The sequence below is a fragment of the Rhinolophus ferrumequinum genome, chromosome 6 (assembly GCF_004115265.2).
Source record: "Rhinolophus ferrumequinum isolate MPI-CBG mRhiFer1 chromosome 6, mRhiFer1_v1.p, whole genome shotgun sequence".
NCBI classification, from domain to species: domain Eukaryota; kingdom Metazoa; phylum Chordata; class Mammalia; order Chiroptera; family Rhinolophidae; genus Rhinolophus; species Rhinolophus ferrumequinum.
Window position 1 is genome coordinate 64,762,438 of NC_046289.1, and position 18,881 is coordinate 64,781,318.

Sequence of the window (18,881 nt, forward strand, 5' to 3'; positions counted from 1 at the left end):
GGGAGGCAGGGAGAGCCCCTGCCCTGCGCAGTGCTGGAGCACGTATTTCTGCTGGAGCCTGGGTGAGCACCGTGGCAGGGGAAGGTCTGGGCTTGTGGTGAAAGATGCTGCTTTTGTAGGGGGTGCTGACCACTGTGGTCCACCTAGACACACCCCAGCGGGCAGGAATGTAAGGAGGGTGTACAATGAGCCCCTCTGAGGTCCCCCCCAGAAAAGGACCCGGATTGCAACCTCAGACACACACATGCTAATCTAAGCCTTTGGAGGACAAGGGCTCAGCTGATTCAAGCTAGAATCTTCAGATGAGGCGGAGCTGGTTTCTTGATTAGTTTGTTCTTCATGCGGTCCCCAACCTGAGCCTGTAAGGGGGTAAGGCCAGGCAGCCAGGCAGGGCCTGTGTCCCTGACATGCATTCCTCAGTGAACACCTGCCAGGCCAGCTCCCAGTCCTGCTGAGAGTGGCTGGGGCGGGGGCAGTCCCGCTCCCGACGACCTACCTTGCTCTGTGGCGGAGGGCCTGGCTTGCTGCTGCTTGGAGGGGCCGGAGCAGGAGTGGACAGGAACATGCTTCGGAAGAGCCTGCGCTTGAGGCTACTCTCCTGGGTCTTAGGGCTGGGGCTGCCCTCCACACCGGGCCTGCCCGCAGCTGAGCCCACTAGGCAAGACTGTGGCCGGGTCTCCTCAGCTCCATGCCTGGCAGCCTTGGTCCCCCGCTTCCCGGTGTTTGCAGGGGGCGAGGAGCTGGGCGGGGAGCTCTGCAGGCAGGCCCCCAGCTGCAGGCAGTGCTGTGTGGCACCCTGGAACTCGGCGGGGCCCAGGGACTGCGCCTTGGTGGCCAGCCCGTTGGGCAGGACCCGTGGGCTCTGTGGCTCCGGCTGTCTGCGGCCTGCTGGTGTGCCCCCGTCGCAGCTGAGGTAGAGGCCATGGGAGTCAGTGCACTCAGACTGGGGGCTCTGCAGGTACATGTCGGGGTTGGCGGCCCACTGTTCCTCACCCAGCAGCCCCAGGGACTGTGCCCGCCGCCGGCTGGCGGGGCTGCGGCCGCGCAGGGTGTTGGAGCTGATGACCGACAACTTCTGGATGTCATTGAGCAGCCCAGATATGTAGCCGTCCATGGGTACAGAGCTGCCACGCACCACTGTCTGCAGAGCAGGGGAGAAGAGCGGGAGTGAGGGGTCTGTTTGTGGCAGGAGGGCCGGCCTGGGACCAGATCAGAGAGTCTCCCTGGGGTCCTTGGGGAGGAACATCTAAGGACCTTGCCTGCTGTGGCATCTAGCCATGCTGTGATTTTTCAGTCATTTACCAGAGCCCATGGCAGGTCAGGCCTGTGCTGGTGCAGGAATACAGGGAGAAGGCCCACGTTCATGGGGCTTGCAGCCCCGTCGGTGAGCAACCATGAGTTTACAATCCAGCACGCCAAATGGTGTGGGGAGCTCAGCTTTGGGCGATGAAGGGGTACTAGGCGGCCTCCAGACCCCACCTGGGGCCCGCAGATGTTCTCCAGCTGTCTGCAGCCTTCTGGGAGACATGCAGAGTTCTCTGAGGAGGCAGGAACCGGTCCAGGGCTCTCCTCCACACACACTGGCTTTGCGGCCTCCAAATCCCGACAGGGTCCTGACCCCCACCCCTACCAGGTTCCTGGATCTACCCTTCCTGACACACACAATTAAACCCCCAGCCCCATGGGGGCTGCAGGTCCAAATGTCTCATGGGCGCACTTAATACTAAAAGATAATTTATTGCTATCTGAAATTCAAATGTTATTGGGCATCCTGTATTTTTATTTGCTAAATCTGGCAACCCTACCACCCTGCAGAGAGGGACTCCCCAGGTTCCTCCTCCCTGGGTCACCCAGGGAGAGAATGAGAGGCTGATTAACAGGGAATGAAAACAGTGGCTAATTGACAGCTGGTAATTAGGAGTTTCCTCCAGGTGCCTTTGTGGTTTGGCCAAACATGGCATCTACAGAGTGGAGCAAGCGAGAGAGCCAGAGAGGCTGAACATGGCCCCGTCATTCCCACCACCCATCTTACCTTCATGGGCTGGAGCTGCACCCGTGTGATGCGTGAAGGGTCCACCACGGGTTTGGGGCGCCGAAGTGTGTCCAGGATGTTCTGCCATTGTGGGGGGAGGCCCACAAACTTGCCTTCTTTAGGGTCAAAGGAGGTATGGACGCGGTGCTGGAAGTTCTGCGGGGCCGAGATCTCAGGGCGTTTCTTCTTTTTCTTGCGGAACATGGTGTCTGCATGGGGAAGGTCAGGCTGAGCTCCAGCAGGGGCTTCACAGGAGCCTGGCCCGGGGAGCACAGGTGGCTGTGATGGGAGCTGAGGCACCAGGCTCTGGACTCCCTCCCGCCAGCACAGCTCCCATGTGCTGGGCCCAGGGCGTCCTACCTATCCGTCCTGCCTCAGGGAAATGGCTAGCTCCCAGCAGAGCAGTCCCAGAAACAACAAAAGCACCATATATAAGCCAACACAGACTATAAACAAGGAAGAGGTGTCTGTTTGTCTGATTGCCTGTGCCAAGTCCCCTGCTGAGCAGGCAGACTCTGGGGAGGTGTGCTTATAAGATCCAAAACCCACTACAAATATCATCCCGCTGTCAAAGAATTAAAAACAGGGCAAAGAGGGAGGAAAGCCAGCAAACGCATTTTATGAAGCGAGTATGACCTTGATTCTTCAACCAGGTAAGAACAGTACAAGAAATGGGAAATTTGAACCAATCTCACTTATGAATATAAATAAAAATCCTAAATAAAACTAGCAAGTTGAATCCAATACTATGTTAAAGTTTTTTGTTTGATCACAATCAACTTGGGTTTGTCCCAGGCTGGTTCAACAACAGAAAACCTGTTAATATGACGTGATATAAAAAACCAATCCATCGAGTCACAGACATGCTGCCCCGTCTGGGACCATTTATCATAGGACTAGGAACCCCAAAAGGGCCCTCATGGTCACCAGGTGCTTAGTCCTAATTCTGGAAAGCCCTGAGGGGTGGCTATCTCAGGGTTAAAGCTCTCCAGGGAAGAGAGAACCCATGTCCTCTTGGGCCCCTTTCTCCCAGGTCTCGGAACTCTGTCTGTACAAAACATCACTTGCAGTCAAGCCTCCCTCCCTCACCTGATTTGGGGTTTGTCCAAGGCTCTGGTGAGCTCCCTCAACATCTCAGAGTGCTGTGGCATGTGGATTTGAGAGAGGGAGACTGGAAACCCAGGAGCTAAAGTGACTCTTCCCAAATGTTGCTCTAGCCTGGCCTTCAGGGAGTCTGGCTGGGACCACATGTGATCGAAGTCAAGGTCATGGGTACCCACTTGAATGCTTTTGTGTCTGAAGTGGCTCAAAACAGCTCAGTGGTTTTGTTTTTTAAATGTTCTTTATTGTGGTAAAATACATTTAATGGGTTCTTACTTATATGTCACCTGGAAAGGTCACTTCCAGGTTTCAAGAAACAAATTTCAAGAAATAAACATGTTTGTTTCTTGAATGCTTGGGTCATTCATCTATCCACAGATCTGGGGTATCTTTGGATACTGGGGCATTCTCTTTTGACTCCTGCTCTGGAAACAGCATTTTCCTGGTCACGCTAGCAGGTTCTAGAGTAGGTCTCAGATCTGGAAGGCAGGTGGTGCTCACTCAGAAAGGCTGCAGGCTCCAACAGCCACTAGTACCCCACGGGTACCCCACTAGAATTAACCCAGCATGAATCACTCTGAATCCATGTCATATCTCTTGGATTGTCAGCTACATTTTGGAACCTATAGGTTTAGGAGTCCACCAAACACCCCCTTTGGGCAAAGTCCCCTGTGCAAGACCCACAAGGACCAAGCACTTTGAAATGACATACACCTGCTTGAGTTACATGTGAATTGTAGGGAGTCTCCCACTAATTTGGGGAGACTTTGAGCAAGTTACCTCCATGATTGGATCCTCGGTGTTCTTTATCTATAAAATGGGGTTAATAAAATTATCTCACAGGGTTTGGGGAGTATTACGTGAGCAGATTCCCAGTAAATGGGGGCTGTTTCTCTTGCTGTGTTACCTCTCTGTATCCCTGTCTCTAAGATCAGGGCCCTACAGATGTGGCAATGTGAGCAGATACTACTGTGTTTCCCCGAAATTAAGACGTAGCTGGACCATCAGCTCTAATGCGTCTTTTGGAGCAAAAATTAATATAAGACCCGGTCTTATTTTAATATAATATAAGACTGGATATAATATAATATAATATAATATAATATAATATAATTAATATAATATCAGACTAGGTCTTATATTACTTTTTGCTCCAAACGACGCATTAGAGCTGATGGCCCAGCTACATCTCATTTTCGGGGAAACACTGTAGTCTGGGAGTGTTGCTGAACTCCAGCCTCTCAGATTCACCTGTCAAGGGGCCAGGCCTGACTTCTGGGACCTCAGGCCCTCGTCACCTCTCCACTATGTCAACTCTTGGTGGTTTGGTAAAACTTGACCTCCTCTCTCTCAGCCTTTGGCTACAGAAGAATCTTCATCCCACAGTCTGTCTTCACAGCTTCTGAGACCCAGCATGAATCACTCTGAGACAGACTGTTTTTTCTCCCCTCCCCTCCCTCTGTGAACAACTCTGGAGGCACAGGGGCACACCCTAGGGTTAAAAAAGAGCTGGTTAATACTGCTTCCCCCCACAACATCTGTTTCCCCAACTCCCCTGCCCTGCCTGAGGGCCAAGCTTTTGCTGCAAGAACGCACAGGACAGCACTGTTAGCAAATTATCTACGTGACTCTAGGACCCTCCTCCTGAGGCTGCCCCAACAGCGATTCCAGAATAAGTTCTTTCCAGAGGCAGCAGGGAAGGCCTGAGGAGGAAGAGGGATGGATGGTGCAGAGTCCTAGGGGCGGGGCTATGGTGGTGAGGGCAGGCGGGAGCTGGCTGAAGCAGTGAGTGAGCCAGGCCTCTGTGGGTAGGACGAGCAGAGATTTAGAAGTCAGAGCCAGTCACGTAGCTAGTGGGAAAGTCACACCTACAGGGACGCTGCCAGGACACATCCAAAATGCAGTGAAGCCAACACTGCCTGGGACAATATAATTGTGTACATAGAAAGTCCAGAAAAATCTACATACAAAATATTGGGATTATATAAGTGAATTTAGGTCTCCAATTCAAGGTCAATATAAAAAAATCAATTGTATGTCAACATGCCAGCAACCAATACAAAGTGATATTTTGACAAAGATTGTGTGGTACAGTGGGAAATAGAAGTTTGGTCTTTATCCACTCCTCCTGGGACACCTCTCCTAAAACCCTTGGAATCCCCAGAGTGACATGAATGTTGGAACTTTCACGCCCCCCTGCACCCACCTCTGGGAAGGGAAGAAGGGCTGGAGATTGAATTAATCACTAATGGCCAATGATTTAGTCATGTCTATGTAATGAAGCCTCCATGAACGCCCTAAATGACAGTATTCAGGGAGATTCTGAGTTGGTGAACACGTCAAGGAGCTGGGAGGGTGAGGTGTCTGGAGAGGACATGGAAGCCCCTGCCCTGTGCATCTCTCCCAGCTGGCTGTTCCTGACTTGCATCTTTTATAATGAACCGGCAATAATAAGTGCTTTCCTGAGTTCCATGAGACATTCGAACAAATTATCGAACCTGAGGAGGAGGGTCATAGGAACCCTTGATTTATAGCCAGTTGGTCAGAAATACAGGTGGCCCAGCACTTGCAATTGGGATCTGAAGTGGGGGCGGCTTGTGGAACTGGGCTTGTGGGGTCTGTGCTAACTCCAGGTAGTCAGCGTCAGAATTGAACGCCCAGTGGGTATCCGAGTTGGAGAAATGGTCTCGGAAGGGGAAAAAACCTCTCATTTGATGTCAGAAGTGTTATGGGGCGGGGAGGGGAACCCTCAGATGCCATTTTGCATTAAAAATGTCAAATACTTAGGAATAACTCTAACCAAAGATGGGTAAGTTTTCTACAATGAGAAGTATAAAAGAAAGATATTAAAGGATGTTTATAAATTGGAAGACTCAGTGTTGTAAAGATGTCAATTATTTCCAATTAACCTACAAATTTATTTGAATCAGTCAAAATCCCAACATATTTATTTTGGTGAAAATTGACAAGTTTCACCAAACTTGTCTAAAATGTACAGAGAAACAGAGAGAACCAGGAATAGCCAAGACATTCTTGAAGAACAAAGCTGGAGGATTACACTACTAGATATCAAGGCTTATTATAAAGCTACAATAATTAATATAGTGTGGAATTGGCACAAAGATTGACGAATAGACCAATGGAACAGAAGAGAGAATCCAGAAATACACGCAGTCATACAAGGTCACTTAATTTATGACAAAGGTGGCCTTGTAATATGGTGGGGAACAGGTGACCTTTTCAATATATGTAGCTGAAGCAATTAGACATCCATACGAAAAAAGGAAGAATCCTGAAAAATGAATTCATATCATCCTCCAATGATGTGGATCTAAGTGTGAAAGGTGAAATAATAAAGCTGGTGGGAATGGTGGTGGAGGGCAGGAGAGGGGGAAACCCAAAGTCTGGCCAACCCCTGCCTCCGGTCCAGTGTGTGTGAGTCTGTAGGACTCAAGTTTGGTGGGCTCTCCTGGAGCCCCTGACTTGCTGGGGCCAAAATCTGTCCACACTAGGGCTCCTAGAGACAAATTAAACTACCAGGTTTTCTTTATCCAAAGCAGATTTTTTTTTTTTTAAATTTTTATGAGAGTTTGAGCCAAACTGACAACATATGGCAGGGAGCAAGATCTCAAATACTCCCAAGAATAACAGTTTTGCAGTTTCTTTTATGCATTTGAAATTAAGGAGATTACACGAGGTGGGAGAAAGCAAGGCCAGGTTTGGATTACAAACTAGTTAAGATTATGTGCTGTCACACTTTAGAAGGAGGGGTCTGAAAGGGGATACTTCGAAAGTGTGTTAACCTAGATGCACAGAAACAATGGCCAGGGCTGTTTAAGGCAAAGATAAGCCTTTTACTAAAGAACTTATCACGCCTGAGACGTGACTCCCCTCTATGACTTGCCCAGTTAGGAATTTATGATCAGGTCACCCTGTGAGGTTCCTTTCCACAGAATGAACCCCTTTTTATCCCACACTAAAGCAGAGTTCTTAATGGCACAGATTAGGAGTAGGGCTTCTTTCTACAGATTTCACCTAGATTAGTTTGTAAACGCAATCTGAATGCAATGAATAGTTGAAGGAAATACAGCAAAACATTCATTGTTGTGTTTGACTGGTGGGGCTACAGGTGATTTCCTCCTACCCCAGTTTTCTACTCCTCTAAATGTTCCTTGAAGGTGATGGACTGCTTTTCTAAAGAAAACACAATCTTTTTAAAGAAAGAAAAGAGTCATCCGTGAAGACTGAGTTCCTCAGGGACATTCAACAACTCAAGTATTTAATGTTGCCAAGTCGTTGGGTGTGAAACACCTGAAACACAAACATCCTGCATCTCTCCAGCAACAGAGCCACACGCCTGCCCAGACTAGGGTCTTCAATGTGCCATTCCTAGGTCTCCACCTTCCACCCCAATTTCCTACCTTCATACTGAAGCCCAAGGCCCCCCCCTCGCGCCCCCCCCCCCCCCGTTGTTGTATCAGCCCGGAGGCACTAGTGTTAAAGCAAATCGGGCCATGCCAGCCCTTAAAGGTGCTGTCCCTAATACCCACTTCTTTGCATCCACACTCAATTCATCTAGCAGAGGAGCTTTCCTCGAAGAAGATACATATCCCTGAGGAGGAAGGAGGAAGAGGGAAGGAGGAAAGAGGCAAGAAGATGACTTTCAATCAGAGCGCTAGTTGCTGCTTTTCCTTCTGTCTAGCCTGACGGAAGTGATGTGTGCCTGAGACTCTGCAGTAGAAATGCACAGAGGCAGGTGCCAGCTCAGGCTCAGGGTGACCTCCTGTCTGCCTGACACCTCAGCCCGACACAGGGCAGAGAGGTGCTGATGATTCCTTCCCAGGCTGGGATGCATTATTGTGACTGAGGAATGCTTTGAACTTCCCTCTTCTGATTGTCTGCAGACATTACTTTCTGGCTGGCTGGCCCTTGGCTGGACCAGGGCGGGTGCCAGTGTTGGGAGAGAATTGCCCAGGCCAAACCAGTTTGTAAAGGAAGCTCCCCAGGCACAGATTCCGCTGAGGCTGCTTCCTCCAGCCTGAGCCTGGCAAATGGGGAGCAGGTCAGTTCCTGACAAAGATTTTCTGGACAAAAGGCCGCCACACCCAGGAAACCCCAGGGCAGAGCTGGGGGGAGAGTTCAGGGAGAACCCAAGGGTTGGGACTGTCAGGTCAGAGGAGATTCAGGACAGAAAGGGAAGTAACTATTCTTGAGTACCTACTATAGGCTAGGCCGTTTCGGAGGACCAACTCATTTCATCCTCACAACAACTCTGGGAGGTAGGAATTATTATTATCCACAAATCCAGATGAGGCTCAGAGAGGTTAAATAACTCGTCCAAGGTCACAGAACCAGGAAATGACTGAGTTGGGGCTGGACCCCGGATCTGGTTCCAAGTCCCTGCTCCCTCCACCATGCCCACTCTGATGGCTCAGAGCTATTGTTAATCTTCCCAGATCTCAGGGCTGAGCAGCCCGAGTAAACCCATGGGAGTATGTTGAAGTGGGTGGGCCAGGGCCAGCTCCCTCAGCCAAGATTGCTAGGTTCTTTCCTGGGCTGATCTGTGAGCCAGAGGCGAAGGGAGCTGGGGCTGCCCTGACTTGCAGGCTGACCCTTACTTTGTTTGGAACCAGGTTTATTTTTGCCCTGCAAGGGGTGGGTAAAAATGTTCCAAAGAGCTCATGTTGGCGGCTGTGACGTCAGGGCCTGACGTATATGACACAAGCTGCAGAAGCAGCAGAAGTGTATTCTCTCCAGAACAGGTCAGGGCCCCTCTCCAGGGTCTCAGCCTGACGTGAGGCAATCCGTGGGCCTGGCTCGAGAGTGGGGGGTGTAGCTTTGTAGCTGATGCTATTTATTCCACAGCAATAGAGGGTTTGGATGGTGTCCCTCAGAGTGGGTCACCATGGCTTGGCTGGTCTGGAGTCCACAACCTGGGTCAGCAGAGCAGCCACAGTAGGTGGGTCACCCTCTCAAACTGCTTCTCCTCTGGGAGGAGACCTCCATCTGCCAGGGCTTGGGGTGCCGTGCCACCAAGCTGTTGGGCCCCACAAACCCAAGGCAGAGCTATGTAGAAATAAGTCTGCATCGAAACCTCAGACTAGAGTTCAGACATTCAAATGAGTGCTGCCATTTGAGGTAGACCCTTGGGAGTGACTCTGCCTGTTCCAGCCATGCTCCAGGATTTCCAGAAGTCCTCTTTGGAAATCACCTTTGGGGCCCATCTTGAGCCAGTATCAATTGTTCTCCTAGCCTGTAGCCTCTGCTTTTCACAGGAAGTGGTCGCCTACCTTACTCTCCATGCCTGGCTTTCAGTGGGTTTGGGCTATTTGCACACATCATATTCCTTTCAAGGAAAGGACATTTAGTCCAGGGCAGGGATTCCTCCTCTGTGCTGTAGGCTGGGAAGGTGGCTTCTACAGAGCAAGTTGAAAGGAGTTTGCAGCTACTCTGAAGGGGGCGGGGCTCGGTTGGTTAAGTTCCGGGATGTTGGTTAACTAACTGTTAGGCATGAGGCTGGTGTGATTCCTCTCCATTTCTGGGTGACTGGAAGACAGGAGCTGCACCCTGGACCCTGTTCTGAGTGCCAGTGAGCAGGAATGGGGGGCACACCCGGGCTTCCTCTGCTGGAGGGAGGTTCAGGGCCTTATCAGAGCTGAGCTCGGGCTCAGTGTGGCCCCAGGGCGCAGGGTTCCTAAATTCCAGCTAGTGATCTTGACCTACTCTCCTGCTTTCTAGGCCTCAGCATTTCAGGGGGTAACAAGGGAATGGACTCCTTTACCTCTGGGAGCTTCTCCAGATACAGTGAGGAGAGAAACAGCATCTGTTCTAGCTCCAGGAGCCATTTTGGGTGTTTTAAATACTCATCACTCAGGGACAGCCTGATGGAAGCACCAGGCTGCGGGCTGAGCGTTTCACATATAAGATCTTCTCGCCACAAGCCTGAGAGGTAAGATCGTTATTGTCCCATTATGCAGCTCAGGAAACCAAGTCAAGCAGCAAAGAAGGGGTAGACCCACGTCTATCTGACCGAGACCCTAATGTGAATGTGAATGTGGCTGCACTCAGCTCTCACCTCCCACCACCCACATTTCATTGTTCTCAGGCTCACCCAGGGCACTTTGGGGAAGGATCCATCCTAGAATCATGACATTGTGGCAGAGGTACGCCCCCTGAGTTCTACAGCATTTAGACGGGCACCCCTAGTACTGCCACCATCAGTCACAGAGTGGCCCACAGAGCACTCTGTCGCCTTCAGAGCTGTGCCCTCCCACCCACACATGTGCAGCAGGGCTACGTGACCTCCTCAGACCCCCCGGAACAGGCAGCCCACACACCCTTCTTCCTGAAGAGCCAGTGCTTCTTGGCCCCTGGTTGAGAATAGCGTGGACAGAAGCCCGCCTCCCACCAGAGTATTCTCATCAGCCAGAAAGATTTTTCTAAGACTTAACTTTCTGAAATTTGTTTAACTACAAAATTAGATTATTCAGTCATTTATTCAAAAGTATGTATTGTGCATTTACTCTGCTCTAGGCTCTGTGGATCATGGTGAACAAAACAAAGATCCTTGCTCTCATGCAGTTTACTTGCTTTTTCCAAATACAGGGGTACCTCGGTTTTTGACCATAATCCATTCCGGAAGACCGTTCGAAAACCGAGGCATGATTTCCCCATAGAAAGTAATGCAAAATGGATTAATCTGTTCCAGACCTTTAAAATCAACCCCTAAAACTGCAAATTTAGCATGAATTTTACTATCTAACGATACCATAGATCCATAAAATTTACGGCATTCGTAAACAGAAATGTTCGTCAACGGAGACGTTCGAAAACAGAGGTACCACTGTAAATGTTGCTAGATGGTCCCCTGACCTCTTCTGGCCCGCCAGAAGAGATGGTGACGCACATCCCATGGGACTCGCTCATGGGTTCTGGACTCCCCTCTGTCCCTGCCCAAACTGCAGTCCCTCCGGCGCATTCCCAACAGAAGCCTGTGCCCTGCTCAAATGTGTTCAGTTATGGGGGGCTCCTTCCCCTTCCCACGGCCCTGCCTTCTGTTCTCTTGCTGCTCCTCCTGTGTGTGTAGAGCTGAGCTCTGTCCTCCCTCAGCCTCCACCAGGGGTCCAGGCCTGCCATCTGCCCCTCTTCACATGGCGTGAGAGGTGGGAGAGGTGGTACCCCCCCACACCCTTTCCTGGGCTCCCAAAATACCCTGGGGGAAGGGCCTGAAGAGCATTTGCTTTTCTGCCCAGTTGTCACCTGCAGGGTGGGTGGGTCCTAGACCCAGGCTGTGGCCCTCACCACCATTGCCTGAGGGCTCTGTAAGGTCTGCCCAGGGCCACTGTGCTGAAGTGTGGAGCATCCCCAGGGCGCTGAGCCGTACTCTGAGGTCCTGCTGTCCCACTGCACTGGCCTAGAGAGAGACGCTAAGTGTGCAGGGCAGAGGGCACTGTGCACATAATAAGCCAACATGTCTGGGCTCCGCGCCCTGTCATCACTCCCACACTATAGGTCCCAGTGAATCCCCAGAGGAGAGATAATGGGGCTGTTGTTGAAAAGAATATGATAATAAAGCTCATTCAGTCACTCGTGTCAACACTCCCATCGAATGAGAGGCCAAAGAGCCAGGATGGCCAGCCAAAGAAGGTCAATATTGACTCAGGCCCACCTCTCGGCCCAACTCCAGCCTGTACACTCAGCGCGGCAGTCCAGGAGCGGCTCAAGCCAGACCAGTCACCTGACCTCTATTCATTGTACCTCTAATCCTAAACCCATTCCTAGTCGGTCTACAGCCCTGGGCCTTCCTGGGCATGGGGTTATCTCCAAGGGAAGAGAGAAAAATGGCCTTCCTGGGAGGTCTGCAGGCCAGGCCCCTCTGCACCAGCCCAGATTTTCAACAGTCTCTGAACGCAGAGGCCCGAGTCTTATCACAGAGTCCTCAATGCCTAGCCAGAAAGAACCTCTGGAGTCCCCTACTCAGAAGATTAGGTCCCCAATCTCTCTCCCTCTCTCTCTCTCTGTGTTTTTTACAGCCCTTAGTTTTCTATACTTATTTTGTTTACCTCTTCACTTTATGCTCATAATACCACTGTGACTTGGGCCACACTTCCTTTACTGGGTGCCTTTTAAAGAAGGCAGGCAGCTGGGGAGAGGAAGGAGGAGATGAGAAAGGGAAGATACACATATACACGTATAAAGTACCCAGCACATATCAGGCACTGTGTTAGGTGCTTTTAACTGGTGCACTTAATGGTCACAACTCTATGAGACAGATAGTACGAGCTCTGTTTTACAGGTGAAGAAACTGAGGCTGAGAGAGAAGTAATTGTCTGAGCTGTAAGTGTGGAGCTGGGATTGAAACCCAGATCTCTCCGACTCCAAGCTTCAAGCTTCTCTATCATATCCAGAGAAGTTAAATGACCTGCCTCAGATCACACCGCTACTAAGAGATAGGACTGGAAGCTTCAAGACAAAGGCTCCCTCTACCACAGGCAACGCCTATGTCCAGGGTCACTCATGGACATGTGACCACATATGACATGTACAGAGCGTGCTAGTTTCTGCTTTGGAAGCTGGGTTTCCTTCCAAAAACGGCCCCGTCCCTGGGGTCACCTCACTATCTGCCCCCAGTGGACCCTCTGCCTTTACTGTATTCCCATTGCTCTGCTCTAGCAACTTCTATAATCTCCTGCCACATAGCCACACCATTCTCAAAGTTCTCCAAGACAGGAGGGCTCAGGTAGCTTCACCTTTTCAAACATGAGCAAGTGGAGGTGGGGGGAGGCAGCCCCCTGCTGGGCTGTTTGCATTTCTCATTTATCACTGTGACTCCTCACAGCTATCCTATGAGGAAGGATAGTTTTATAGACGAGGACGTTAAAGTTTGGAGAGAAGTAAAGCAACTTGACTAAGGAATCAATGGCCAAGTCAGGATTCAAACCCAGCTCCTTTTGGTTCCAAATGTTGTATTCTCAGCCTACATGTGGCCTGAGGCGAACTCACAGCATTGCAATTAATGCTGCACAAGCCACAAAAGACCTGACCACAGACAGACCAGAGCCCCTTCCCCTATCCCACCTAGAAAAATACGTCAGAAGAGTTGAAAAGAACACCAGAATGGGGCAAGATACAGACAAAACAGCCTACACCTGGGAACTCTTCATGTCTTAGCCCTTAGTGTTCCTAGCCCGGAACGGTTCCTGGGATGGAAGCCGCACACTGGGTGCCGGAAAAGCTGGAGGTATTTTAGTGGTTGGAGATCTGGGAAATGAGTCGGCAGGCAGGGCTGTGCTGAGCAGAAGCTCTGCCTGGGGCGGCTTCCTGGCCTGCTCAGCATAGGTGCTGGGCGTCCTACCGCCCTTCCTGTTTGGGAGCCTCTTTCCCAAGCAAGAATTCAGCGCACAGCTTTGGTGACACTGCCTTGCCCCAGACAAGCATCAGACTTGATGACAAGGGGAGGCTGGGCCAGTAGACAGGGCGGGGCATTTGAAGCTTTGCTGCCTGCTATGGGCCAAGGTTGTGGAAGTAACAATGTACATCCACTAAGGACAGAAGTGGCACCTAGAAGGCACCATTGCGCTGCCCAGCAATACCAAGAATGAGCCAGCCCAGGCGGGCCACCTGCCTGCCCACTGTCCCTTCCAGCCTGCTCCTCAGGCTGGTCTCCGGAAGGCTCCTGGACACTCTACCAGGGCTGGAGATCCCTCACTCACCTCTGGCCTGCCTTCCTCGCCTCTTCTTCCTCCCAAATCCTCACTCGTCCGTGGGCAGAGCTCTCAGGCACCAGAAGAGGGAAGACTAAAGATCTTCCCGGCCAGTCCACCAAGGCCTGGGTGGAAACAGATCAGAAATTCGCTGTGACAAATGTGGTAAGTTGTCCCGCGGATTTTGCGAATGGACCGAATCCAGAGAATTTGGAACCGCGCCATGCCCGCTGCCACCCGACTTTGCCACTTTCTCAGGTGCAAGGGGAGGCGGAGGGTTCCCCGCGGGGCGCACGGGGAGGTGCGGGCAGTGGGCGCGGCGCTTCCGGCCCTTGTGTCCCCCGCATTCCGAGTTCCAGAGGCCAGGGTTCCCCACCTCGCAGGCCCGCGTGGGGCGGGAATCCCCCAGCCCGTTGGGACGCTAGCGCCAGGCGCAACACGCGGGGGTAGGTCCCGCTCCGAAAGCAGCCCAAGCTCTCCGCCCCTGCGCTCGGGCCTCTACGCCTGGAGCCGGTGGCCCCGAACTTCGGGGAATGAAAACCCGAGTGAGGGGAGGCCTTTCCCCTCGTCCGGGCCACAGTCCGAGGAGGTTAGCCCCCTGCAGCGGCGGCCGGGGCACCCACCTGCGAGCAGGAAGACCCCGGAGTCCTCCGAGAGGCCGCGGGAGCTGGATCCGCCCTCCGCGGGAGGGACCTGCGCGCCGGGAACAGCGAGGAGAGGCCGCGCTTACAAGTTGGTGCAGCGCCGGCTTCACCTGGCCGCGAGTTTGATTTCAGGGTGTGGCCTCAGGTAGGACACGGCGAAAAGTCTCCGGAAAAGTCGCCGAGGGGTGCAGAAGCCGCAGCCAGAAGCCCTCCTGTCCAGGGAGCGCCTGCCTGTTCAACCCTTTCTGTCTAACCTGTCGGCTCCAGCTTCCTCCGGCCCATCGCCTTGGGGCCGTGATCCTGGTCCGGCCGCTGTGACCTGCCGGTGTCCCCAAGGTCCCCCGGCTGCCGTGCAGAGGCCTGACCTGGATTATCCTCTGAGCGCCTTTCTGTGTAATTAACTCCTTAATTTGCATTGCAGAGGCTCGCTTTTCCCGGATCCTAGTTGTGCTGCTCTGCAGCGGGTGTGGGCGCCCACTCACACCCTTTGCAGAACCCCGGCTAGAGTCCTGCCACCTGCCACCTCTGCCTGTCTGTCTCATCTTAACCACTCGAGAATGGTTAGGAACTAGCCTAAGGTCCTAGCCTAAGGTTACTACTGAGTGGTGGAGCCAAAATTTCAAACCGTCTACATGCCCCAGCCTGTTCTCCTAGGGTAGCCCCCTGGTGCAGGAAGGAAAGCAGGATTTAAAGAGATTCCAGTTTCCTCGGCAGCTCTTGCTCAGATCTGAGGACCCTCTGGCCTCGGAATTCTAGGGTAGAGGACCTCTAGGGAAAAGAAAGCCTCCAGGACCCTGCACCCTCAAACAGGATGGGGCCCAGCTCCAGCAACAGCATCTCCTGGTTGTCCCCAGCAATGCCCTGGCTGAGGAGCAGGATGGCTGTTCAGAGTGGCTCACTTCTGACTGCCCTTTGCTCTGCTTTTTTCTGGATTGAAGGATGGTTTCTCCTGTGTATATATGTCGTGGGGGAGTGGCGGGGCCACCTGTCTGTCTCCTCTCTAAACAAGGAAGTGAGAAGACCCTGTTGTCCTAGATGTGGGCCCCCAAAGAGGGCTGTGTCCAACTGAGTGCTGAGGGGATGCTGGCTTAGAAATTCAGTACATCTGGACCCCAAATGGCTGCCCCAAGCAGTGGCTGGGTGACCGCCAGTGTTGCAAAGCAGGCACCAAGGACAGTGCAGAGGTTTTTTGTCATTGTTGGTCACCTCAAACTTGATTCACTGAGGTCTCTATTGCCATGTGTCATTTTTGTTCCCTGGTTCTTTAGGTACATTAATGCATATAGATAAAGCATTGCTTATGCACATTTTACTTGATGCTCCAACCAAACAGAGCTAAGGTGGCGAGTAGGAATTCCCCAGCCCCAAACAAGCCCGAACCCTGTCTGGCAGCTCCACAAGCCCCATGTCCTCAGCCTCCCTGAGGCAAGCATGGTGGTGCCGGTGCTGGCCCTGGAAGGCCACAGGCAGTGGTGTGGAAGCTGGGGCAGCTGCAGACAGGTCTCCGCTCCTCTCCTCACCCTCTGCCGTGCCCCCTCCTCTCTGTCTTTCCCAAGCTGATTCCTCTGACCAGGCAACATTGTAGGCCGGACCCTGTTAGCCAAGCCCTGACCTCCTGAGGGCCCCCTGACCGCCTGTGGTCAGCTGCCTGCTGAGCCTAGGGTGAGGGGGCCACGTGGTGGGGAGGGGGGCAGGTGATACAGATGACTTTCCCCAGGGATTCCCCAGGGACATAGGAGCACTGGCTGAACGCTGGCTTTGGGAAGTGGGTTCTGCTGGTGGGGGTGGGGTGGGGGGAACTGGTTGCTGCGGATTTGAAATGAACCATGAACCAAATGAAATGCATAACATTGTTGAATCTAGAATCAACATCCTAAATTGTTTTTTACTGACTCACAAATTCACGCATAAGTTCTTTTCTTTTCATACAAATACCTTATATACACAAACCACAGCTCCAAACAGTACTTTTGGACAGTTGAACTATGATACAATGAGAATATTATCAGAAATGAACCGGTATTTAATTTGGTTTGAACCCAGGCTTGGGTATCCCACAAAGGCTGCTGCTGCTAGCCAAGTCCCATCCTCTCCCTGTAGGGAGTGAGTCTAGAAAACCCTGGGGTCCTCCCACCTTTGGGAGCTGCAGTGGGGTTTGGGGAGAGGCAAAGACTCCCTAATAAAACTCACCAATCATGAATCCCCCATCCCTGGAGCTATTCAAGACCCCAGATAACTATCAGTCAGATACGCTAGTGACAAGGTTCCCATACTGGGTACTAGGCTAGACCAGGGGACCTCTTGGGTCCATCACAACTCCACGTTTCTGGACTTCCAGTCACATCTCCAGGGGAGTCAGCTGCATCATACTGGATGACCCTCTGCAAATTGGGATGGCTGGGGCGTGCGCAGTGAGTCCTGAGTGATTAATTCCTATGTGTGACTCCCCCGCGTCTCCCTCCTCCTCTGATCCAAGTCAGCCCTGCCCAGAAGGAGAAGGCAGAACAACAATGCATGAGGTGGCAGGAAATCTGGGGGACAGTGTCTTCTCCAGCGTCCATGTGCCTCGCTCTGGCTCTGTTCCCAGGCACAGGGAGAGGGATTAGGCACACCTTCCTTTGAAAAGCCCTGGCAGCTGGCAGAGGCCTTCTGGTTCAGGGAGTTGTCCACACACTGCCATCTACAAATTAAGCAGGAGCTCTGGACGGGGACACTTGAGAACTGACATTTCACCATGAACAATGACTCTTGGAGCCCTGCCAGCTCTGGAGCATTGGGCAACCAGAACTGTCTAGGAGGGCATCGGGGCAGGCACATTGGGTAGGGCAGGCTCTTCCCGGCTCTTTCTCAGCCTGTGGCTGTTGGGGCCTGTTACAACATCTAAGCACGGGTTCGCGCCAAAGAGGAAAGATACGAATCGACTTGTGGTTTAGAAACACAAACACATTATCCTTTGCCTGCACCTTTCTGCTGTGTGACTTGAAAAGCTGCCTGGGGATCAGGGACGCTGCTGATAAGCTCACTCACTCCTTCTAGGGCTCCTTCTCTGGATGACTCTGCCCTCCTCTAATAATAGTAATAATAATGCCTGCCAATTATTGAATGCTTCCGATGGGCCAGGCCTCATGCTTAGCTATTTACACATATTAACTCACTAGAGTCTTCACCACGACCTTGGCACGGAAGAACAATGCTATTATTATTCTCATTTTACAGATGAGGAAACTGAGACTGGTTTGTGTTTCTAAAACTAGCTCAAGGTCCTATCGTTACTGAGTGGTGGAGCCAGAATTTCAACGCAAGTCTATGTGCGCTCAGCCTGTTCTCGTAACTCTGTACTGCTCAGAAGTCCCCAGTTCCAAGGACTGTATGATATGACTTGACCGGGTGGGGTTGGTGAGTGGGGGAGGCACTGATCTTTTCCCTCCTTGTGCCAACTCTGCCACCCTGGATGGGTAAGTCATGCCACACAGAGTTGGTGGAATATCTCTCTCCCATTTCTGACAAGGGCAAGAGACCCCTCCCCCCCACAGCACTGGGTGTGAGGGGCAGAGGGGGCCTCAGTTTCCCACACCCTGTCACTGAGTCTCCTGCTAGGACCCAGGTGCTAGATCTACACAGTCGTGAGCCAGCGCCCTGCCTGAAGTCCCTGCATTAAGCCATCTGTCCTTCACAGACCTGCAACTTGCCCAGCACCGTGAAGCCCACATGCGGGCACTGCTGGGAAGGCGGGGCCTGGCACACCGGCTGGAGGCGGTTACCCACCCACTCGGCAGCCCCTAACCCTGCCAGAGAGGCACTCTTTGGGGAAGATCCCTTCCTCCTCTCTTCCAGGCTGTCCAACATCTGTCCCTTCCTGCTCTTGGGGTGGCCTGGGCCAGCGTCCCTCATCCTAACGGGACCACCTATCTCTCTTTGATGGTGGGGCTGAGAGGCAGGTACCCGCCTCTGAGAGTCTGGGAGCATGAGTTGAGAGAGCTGACATCGCCAAGCTCTTGGAATCCTTAGGCAGGAGGACGGTAGACAGAGTTTAACTGCAGAGAGCACGAGGTTTTGCAGCATTGGAGCCCTTCTGCCTCTATAGACTGCCAGCATGTCTGTTTCTTGATGTGTATAATGGGGGAGGGAGTGCCCCCTTCTTTGAGACAGTGGTGAAACGATGAGGTCTAGAGCATTAGGGTACAGGGGCCCTAAGGATCAGCATCCCCAAACAGAGCGAGAGGCTCTTGACCTGGCCGCCCTCACAGCTGCTAAAGGGACCACGGAGGAAACTCCCCTCCTCCATGCCATGTGTGCACATAGCTGCCAAAGGGAGCAACAGAGACCAGCTGGGTGGGCCACAGGGGCAGAATCCCAGGCTTCTTCCAGAACTCGCTATGAAACCAACCCTACAGGTCTATC

The 18,881-nt window shown here is 52.3% G+C and overlaps 1 protein-coding gene across 3 annotated transcripts in view; it reads right to left on the reverse strand.

The window, feature by feature from the left end:
- Nucleotides 1–18,881, reverse strand: part of PAK6 (p21 (RAC1) activated kinase 6) — a 35,383-nt gene that overhangs the window by 8,574 nt on the left and 7,928 nt on the right. The window contains exons 1-4 of one of the 3 annotated variants that reach the window (XM_033106876.1): nucleotides 14,460–15,103; nucleotides 13,846–13,961; nucleotides 2,033–2,241; nucleotides 497–1,141 (exon numbers count right to left, since the gene is read on the reverse strand). In XM_033106876.1, coding sequence (XP_032962767.1) covers nucleotides 497–1,141; nucleotides 2,033–2,236 — 849 coding nt within the window. In that variant the 5' untranslated portion in view covers nucleotides 2,237–2,241; nucleotides 13,846–13,961; nucleotides 14,460–15,103. Of the gene's footprint in view, nucleotides 1–496; nucleotides 1,142–2,032; nucleotides 2,290–13,845; nucleotides 13,962–14,459; nucleotides 15,104–18,881 lie in introns of those variants that run through there. The other 2 variants (XM_033106875.1, XM_033106877.1) reach the window with 2 other exon arrangements.